The 9,301-nt window shown below is 31.5% G+C and overlaps 1 protein-coding gene across 1 annotated transcript in view; it reads right to left on the bottom strand.

The window, feature by feature from the left end:
• Positions 1-492: 492 nt before the first annotated feature.
• The window catches only part of LOC106471037 (sister chromatid cohesion protein PDS5 homolog B-like), a gene marked incomplete at its 3' end in the record, with an annotated part of 70,332 nt that continues 61,523 nt past the window's right edge, over positions 493-9,301 (bottom strand). Inside the window, exons 21-22 of the mRNA XM_022399663.1 lie at positions 2,029-2,097; positions 493-626 (exon numbers count right to left, since the gene is read on the bottom strand). Coding sequence (XP_022255371.1) covers positions 493-626; positions 2,029-2,097 — 203 coding nt within the window. The remainder of the gene's footprint in view (positions 627-2,028; positions 2,098-9,301) is intronic.

The raw sequence follows: 9,301 nt of genomic DNA, 5'->3' as shown, positions 1-9,301 counted from the left end.
TTCTGTATTTATTATTTTAACTAACTAAAATCTAAAAATACTGATCTTTTTACATTATTTAAGAGTATATTTAAGACTCATAGTATAACTGAAAGACTACCAAATTTGGTAAAGATATACACATTATATTGAAAGTTACAAGTATTAAATCTATAAAGACTTTAATTGAGTACAAAGAGGTCACGTGGTTGGTCAAATTGACCGAGCCTGTGTTGATAAAGTTAAATCAGATCTTCTTTCATCCAGGCAATACTCTAATGACCACATCTACTTTCCAGGTTTTTATCAAATTATAACCCAACTACTTTAAAATAATGGTGTTCTCAAAGAAGCATATAATACGTATAATGTATATACATACGTGTGTGTGTTCTGAAATTACTGATTCAATGTTCTTGGGAATAACAGAAATTTCATGATCTCTGTTTACAGAACAGCATAAACATAAGCAAGTTTATAGTGACCTTAAATTACAGAGAGCTATGTACTTACGAAACAAAGTTTTTCTCCATTAAATCTCCCTGGTGCAGAACAACTGTACTGAGAAGCCTAAGCGTTGAACTAGCTGACTGTTGAGCTGTTTTTAGTCCCACAAGCCAACGAACCATCATTTTCATTCCTTCAATCTTTTTATCATGCAAAAACAGAATAAATAATCTAAATCTTACAGTTTTTTTTCTTTAGTTAGCAATGCCACATATACTAACTAAAACAACAAGCCAAACCAAACTTGCTGAAAACACTTACCAGTATTGAAACATAGCACTTAAATTTAAGCACACAATAAACATGGTAGTAAGCACTGCAAAAATATATAAACTTTATTTGATGATAAGATTTAGATATTTATAAGTTATGACAACTCAAAAAAAAAAGAGATGGGAGAAAAAATTATAATAATTTTTTGTAACCAATGAAATGCCAAAAAACACAAAAACCACAGATCTGTGTACAGGGTGTTTGTACAAAGTACAAGGATCATTTTTTAATTATTACTGATAAACTATGCATTTTAAAAAGCAAACAAATCATGTACAACTTTATTAAATGTGCACTACAGTATCAAAGTAACATCAAAATGCCCATGACAACATAATGACAAAACTGGACAAATCATGAGGATGGGCAAGGGAGGTAAAACCTTCCAAAAATTCTACATTTTCAACAAGCCAGAAGAAAAATGTATGGCTTGGAATGAAAAATCAAAAGATACACTGTTATTTCTGCCTCAGCCCAAAGAGAAACATTTTGTTACATCCCTGTCAATTTCTTTTATTCTAACCTCAATTATTTCTGCCTTAACTTTTTATCAATTTGTCATCTCTGATGCATGCCTGCCTACATCCACATAACCATCCCCAGCATCCACTATACTTGTATAAATGTTAGTGGTTGGATAGCACCACATAAGCAAATAAATTTTATATTGCTGATAGTTGTCTTTCTTAACCTAAAATCGTATGTTGCTGTCATGATATTATGATATGTGGCAACTCATAAATATGGTACATCATGAATATGGAAAGTCAAAGAACAACACAACCTCAATTTTTGTCCTAACTTTCACATGAGTCATAAACACCACCACCACTGAGGATGATTAAAAAGTCATAATTTCACTATTCAGCAGAAACTTATCATGTCTGTGGACAACTAACTCAAGATTTTTTCAACAACTGAGTGGAGAAAACACAAACAATGACAACTGTTTGTCTACAGATATTTCTTATAAGGTGTTTAAGAAAAATGGTCAGTGCAAAATTGAGTTCAAAATTAAACTAATTTTTAACAACTCTTTTTCATTAATTAAAACAATTTACTTTAAAATCAGTATGTATTTATAAATAGCATTAATTTACTTAAAGACACATATTTCTTATAAAACTATATATTTATGTAATGCAAGCATTATATCTATTGAGAATACAGCTGAGAAGCATGGATAATACCTTTGTTTATTTACTTTGAAGAAACAGCTATTATTGTTATATGTTATATTATTGTTATATACTTGCAGAAAGTACCCACCTTGACTTTCGTCTCCTCTGGAAGGTCATCAAACGGTCCCCACATGGCTTCTGTTACCCGAGGAATGTCCTGATGGAAATAAAGATACCATATAGTATTTAGCAAACCATATAAAAAACACATACTAAACAATTCAAGTCTTTCTGAGGTAAATAATGAAAAAATGAGAACCAAAAAAGTCAAAGCTTAATGTAACTGTTCCTTGTGTGTGTCTGTCTATCTATATATTGATTTAAGAGAAGTACTAATCGAACATTAAAAACCCAAGTTCATGGTAAGAGAGTGTAAAACTGTAAGTCAGATATACTCTACTTTGATAAACAAACATTGCATTTTAAGTGCTGAAAGATACATTTTAGACAAGAAATATTTTAAAACTCTTCAGCTATACATTACAGCTTGTCAGCTACTGGACCAAACTCGATGTGGGTAACAGTACTGAATGAAACACCTCAGCTATATAGTACGGTTTGCCTGCCACTGGACCAAACTCAACATGAATAACAGTGCTGAATGAAACACCTCAGCTATACAGTACAGCTTGCCAGCTACTGGACCAAATTCAACATGGGTAACAGTACTGTATGAAACACCTCAGCTATACAGTACATCTTGTCAACTACTGGACCAAATTAAGGATGGGTAACAGTGCTGAATGAAACACCTCAGCTATACAGTACAGTTTATTTAAATAAATAAAAATTATTAAATGCATTAGTATCATTACTATAAAAAATCAGGCTTAACTGTCCTAGACAATCGAAGGCAAGAAAAAAAGAAGATTGGTCAAGTACTTTATTTCTTGTTTTTCATATTTATTCTGTATTTATTATTGTAAAAATAACTAAAATCTAAAAATACTGATCATCACTGTAACTATTCTTCCATAATACTGTATAAGAAAGCTTACTACTAGTATCAAATGTCAGAGTAAAGCAGTACACATTTTTATTTCAAAGAAAAAACTGATGAAACTATAGCAATTTTAAGAAAAATAATTGATTGTAAAAATTCAAGTGGTCCTGTTTATGGTGAAATATAAGAAGTGTTATTTACTGGTTGAAATATTATGGACTGCAGAAACAGATTTTAACAAAACATAGTAAGTATGAGATTTAGACATGAAACAACTACAAACCAGTGGTAATAGGATGTTGCTTCAAATACTCTCGACGCTTATTGATGTTGGCCAGAAGATACTGCTTAAACAGTGATTTCAATTCTCTTGTTTTCTCTAAGCCACCTAAAGCAAAGATGGCCATGAACTCTAATGGCAAGCTAAGGGAAAACAGGCCTTTATGTAGTTTCTGTGCAAATTTTTCCCTCACTTGGTAGCATTCATCCTAAAGAAAAATTTTAAAAATACTAATTGATTACATCAGTTTCTTCTTACTATTCTCAAACCTGCATTCTTTATTTAACATAGAAATACAATTTTTCATCCAGGTATATTAACATTAAAAATATGGTACTTTCAGCCTCTAATGGCATAAACAGCACAAGTATTTGAGAAAAACAACTTCTACCTACAGCTGACACTTTCTCCATCATCATCTATGCTTAAAGTGACAACTGGATCAACACACTTCAATTCCTGGACTGTAAAAAGCTTCAATGAAATACAGCACCTTATGTCAAACACGTTGATGAACTACAGCTCGAAATCAGGTCGTATTTAAGCAGACCAAAGGTAAAAAAAAAAGAGTCCATTGCAACTGTATCATCAGAATTAACAAGTATATGGACTAAATGAGGTTGCTTTAATTCCAGTTACTTTTAGTCATCTTTCTCATGAAAACAACCATTAATTTGGAGGTGTGGCAAGAACCTTCTTAACTTTTGACAAATGAATCATCCTCAATTTCAAATCCTTATTTATTATTTTGTTAACAGTGCTAGAAGATATGGCCATCTCATCATAATGGTTTGGGTTGGAGGGTATATTTGTATAACCATAACCTTCTCTTTGTAGCTTTGTTCACAACTGGCATGGAGTGTGGTTTCAGAGCTCTTAAACTCTCTAACATCTATGTGTTCTCACATCCACAAAAATCCTGAAATCTCCTTCTATAAAAATGTTTTGTCTCTAAATCATTTAATTATTTCACAAAATGAATATCCTTCCATGGTATAAGCCTTCTGCTATGCTAAACAGTTCAGAATTTGCTGTGGTGATAAATTATTCATTAAGAGTGAGGTTAAACTTCTGTTTGTTTGTTTGTAATTAAGCACAAAGCTACACAATGGGCTATCTGTGCTCTGCCCACCATGGGTATCAAAACCCGGATTCTAGCATTGTAAGTCTGTAGACATACCACTGTGCCACTGAGGGTCAGGATAAAATTCTGTACAATTCTTACAATGTCAAGAGTTGTGCATAAAAAATGTTGTTATAATCAACCATTTATGAGAAAAAAAATTAAAACTTAAAGCTTTCAGTGATTTTCCACCCAAAATAATATTTAAGTATTTTTATTATTTTGAAATAAAAAAATATAAAAAACAGGATTCAACAACAAGAATAGATTTTGCCTTATTATAAAACAATTAGATACTCTCTTTTTTATGTTTTGTAATAAACACATGTATTATATACACAAGTTTCATTGTGAAATTTAAATAATTTTATTGTTTTTGGAATAACATTGTCACATGATGTTTTTTATCTGAGAAATTTTAAAATATGTTGTGAATGATTAGTAAACTTTATGCACTTCCAATTCCATAGTATTGAGGCATTGTACTTGAACACGAAAAAATGAGACATTTACATCAGATGAAGTGCTACTAGTAAATAGACATGCTGCTCAAATTTCATGCTGAGTAACCTAGCAGGAAAATACACTTGTACTAAGAACGGGTTACATGGAAAACATAGAAACAAAACAAAAAGTTTATCATAAATTTAACAGTTACGTTGGTCATTTGACTCTCCAAAACGGGTCAGAGCTGATGCGAGAAAATTCATACAGCCAATTTTTGATGTATAGGGATTGTTCTTGCAACATTTATGGTACAAAATATACCCCCTTCGCTGGGCTGTTCTAGCCATTTTTACGAAAATAACAACAAGCATTGAAACTTGGGATTAAACTGAGCTCTTTTGTAGGAGGTTCTGTGATGCTTGGACTCGGTGTAAAACCAGTATTCATTTTTACAAGAGCATGGTTGTTCATTTTCCTCCATTTCCTACCTTTCAAAGGTCTCGTAGTCAGCCATTTTGAATAAATCAGTAATACATTTCACCATAGTTACTGTGTATACTTGAAAGTTCAACCAATACAAGCACCCTTCTAGGAAAGAAGTAACCACCTGACTGTGTTAACAATGTCTGTATCAACAGAAATGAGCAACTACATTCCCAATTAAGGTTATGCAACAGCTATCTTTAGCACGAGAAAATCCCATCTTGTATAGTCCTTTTTTTAAGCAGCCAATTTATTTACTTCTAAATAAATAAACTTTGACTTAATACCAAACTTTGCAAAAAAATTTCTTTGCATTTAAAAATTGTGCAATGAGTTACAAAAAAATGCATGAATTTGATCTTTTTTTTTTGGGGGGGGGATTCTCCCACATCAAACAGTTTGTTTCTTTTAGAGCAAAGCTACATTGGGCTATCAAACCCTGGATTTGAGTATTAAGTTCATTAAGTTACCACTATCCCACCAGGTGATTCAAACAGTTTGAACTGCCAGACCTAGTACCAAAACAAGGGGATGTTTCTGATCCCAATAACATGTGATTTAGTTCAGAATGACATTTCAAGAAAAATTCACTTCAACCACTGTAATGCAACAAAACAATGACAGTAATCTGTTAATCATGCAGATAGGTAAATGTATGGTATGTACAATAAAACCTCATTAATCCATATCCTCGTAATTGGCACAACATTGTTAATTAAAAAGCAGTCCCCATATGCACAATTCATTTATCTTGTACATATAATACTATTAATCTAAATAGTTTTATATCTTTGAATGAAAATATTGGTTTTATTTCATACTACATACACTTTTCCCCAGAATAGAAAAATGATCCTATTTGAGGATTACACTTCCCTCTACACACACACACACATCCCTACTTAATATTCCTCTGCTCACTGGCTTGTTACGATCACCTGCACAACACGTGAGGTAGGCAGTTGTTACTTCTACTTTGTAGCAGTAAATATATATACATATATTGTAGGTATGTGTAAAGATGTTTTAGTTTGTTTGTAAATTTTCAACTATGCAAATCATGGAATGGATAAATGTCAGACTAGTTAATCAGACAAAGGTTCAAATTATCATATAAAATCAAAATACATATTATAATATTCTGAAATTTGCCACCCATTATATATTTGATTAATTAGACATTCTGTTAATTTGCATTACAATTCCTTATCAATTCAGGTACAAATTAATGAGATTTCACTACAGTGCAAACTAACTGTACAAACCCAAAACACTTACATTTAAAACAAGGGCTAATATCTGGAACTGTTCTTGAGAAAGTATTTCTGCATAAGGCTGTTCATGACACAACTTCAGCATGCAGCATGCTGCTGAGAAACGCATCCATGACTTCTCTACAGGTCTACAAAGTTAAAAACAGGATTTTCCATAACAAAAATAACCAATTTAGTGAGACAAAAAACTACAACCACACACTACTAACATAAAAAAGAGAAAAAAATTCAAACTTTTGATAAGAAAAGAATAATTTGTGGTTAAAATTTAACCAAATTAAACAATTTTTGGGACTTGATAGTGTTATCCAATTGGTTCTTCCAACAACAGGCAAGTCCAAAATCAAACATTTCAGATAAAATACTTTCAGTTTAAATACACATTATGAACTCTTTTTTTTTACTTAAACAAATGTCTTTAAATCCTTTTTTTTTACTGTGATAAAAATAAATAATTTCCAACATCAACCAAAATACTTTTAATGTCACTCCAACTATTTTTTCCTCTAAACTTGTACTTACATTTATACATTTTTATTAACTTAGTATAAGAAAGCTTACTACTAGTATCGAATGTCAGACTAAAGCAGTGGAATACACGAACATTACTGTAACTATTCTTCCATAATACTGTATAAGAAAGCTTACTACTAGTATCGAATGTCAGACTAAAGCAGTGGAATACATGAACATCACTGTAACTATTCTTCCATAATACTGTATAAGAAAGCTTACTACTAGTATCGAATGTCAGACTAAAGCAGTGGAATACATGAACATCACTGTAACTATTCTTCCATAATACTGTATAAGAAAGCTTACTACTAGTATCGAATGTCAGACTAAAGCAGTGGAATACACGAACAGTATTATGGAAGAATAGTTACAGTGATGTTCGTGTATTCCACTGCTTTAGTCTGACATTCGATGCTGGTTTCTCTTTTTTTAATGGTTTAAAAAATCTATGTGTTATTATCAATGCAGAAATAATTATTTAAGAGATCCTGCTGTTGATTTAATTAGGAATCTATATGGTATAATTATGTTTTTATAAGAGGTCGTATGTAGAGATATATTCAGGTTTCAGTAGTGTTTTCTTTCTTACATTGTTGATCATTATTTGTCAAAAAACTAAATCTACCATCTTTCATGTTTTGATAAAAATATTTTTAAATTGGGATAAAGAGAAGAATATCTTATGGTTGATAACTTATGTAGAACAATAATGATAAGAAAAACTTTAACAATATCAAACAAAAACGTTTTGTATACAATTGTAAAGTTTGACAATGATGATAAGAGTTTGTGTGTATGTGAAATGTCCTTAGAATGATAGGTTTGAGTTTCTGTACATTTGTATACTGATATATTCTGTTTAACAAAAAGCTCTCATTGTTTTATAGAGAGGCTGTTTTCGGTCCTCCCGGATTATGTCCTACCTTATGCCATTCATCTCTTAGCACATGACCCTTCATTCAAAAAATATGATGACATTCCCTCGTTGATGAGACTCAAAGAGTAAGTGTAATGTGTTGGAGAACTGTTAAGTATTTTACCACAGATCATGTTTTTATCTATACCCATTTCTCTGCTTCTGTTGTTGATGGTATTTGAAGAATGTGTTTGTAAACTATTGAGTATCGTGTTCAACCTTTTTCCTGTCAGTTTTTCCATGTGCTAACATTACTTATTTTGCCTACCAGATGCTTTTTTTCTTTCATTTTGAGATTAATTATTGTTTAATTATTTAAGAGTAGTGTTTCATGGTCTGAGTTTTTATCAGAATTCTTAATTTTATGTAAAACTTGTGATTCTACAACAAAAAGTTAGACTACCGACTTGTCGACTGACATCCTTTTTTAATTTAAAGCAAAGCACATTTTAAGAATTTTATGTAATACTTATAAAAAACATTTTAGTGTAGTTTCTACTGATACACATTACAGTTATAACGAGCTAACTTGGATGGGGAAAAAAGTCACACAACTGTCAGTGTTTCACATTGGAACATATTGGTAGCTTTGATCCTTTGATAGGATGAGCATACAGATGTACTTGTATGATAGTTATGTGAAAATAAGCATGGTTGTTTAAAGGAGACAATGAGTGGTAAGTTAAAATTTAACATTAGTTATGTTTTCAGCTTTGCTGTTTTTTTTCACATTTTCTCATCAATGAGACTTAGAGAAGTGTGATGTGTGTCTGTTGAGTACTGTGTATAATATAAATTTTGTTTTTAGGTTGCATTGATTTCTCAGTGATAGTAGGAACTTTGTTTTTCTTCCAAAGTCTGCTTTAAAGTCAAGTGCAGTAAAGTAGATTTAGATGTATTGAAAAATAATATTTTATAGTAACAAAATAGGATTCATTAAGACTAATTTTAATGCAAGAATTTTTAAAACAGTATTTAACTTTGTGAGAGAAATCTGCAGCTTAGATACACTTCTTCGTGCTCTGTGATCTGAAACTAGTAAAATTATCCACAGTTAACGTATATTTCCTCATGCTGTGGGTCCTTGAAACTAGTAAAATTAACCACAGCTAATACATATTTCCTCATGCTGTGGGTCCTTGAAACTAGTAAAATTAACCACAGCTAATACATATTTCCTCATGCTGTGGGTCCTTGAAACTAGTAAAATTAACCACAGCTAATACATATTTCCTCATGCTGTGGGTCCTTGAAACTAGTAAAATTAACCACAGCTAATACATATTTCCTCATGCTGTGGGTCCTTGAAACTAGTAAAATTAACCACAGCTAATACATATTTCCTCATGCTGTGGGTCCTTGAAACTAGTAAAATTATC

Source organism: Limulus polyphemus, unplaced genomic scaffold (assembly GCF_000517525.1).
Source record: "Limulus polyphemus unplaced genomic scaffold, Limulus_polyphemus-2.1.2 Scaffold4362, whole genome shotgun sequence".
Classification (NCBI taxonomy): domain Eukaryota; kingdom Metazoa; phylum Arthropoda; class Merostomata; order Xiphosura; family Limulidae; genus Limulus; species Limulus polyphemus.
The sequence above is the reverse complement of the archived record's forward strand: the minus strand, read 5'-3'. Positions and strand labels throughout refer to the sequence as shown.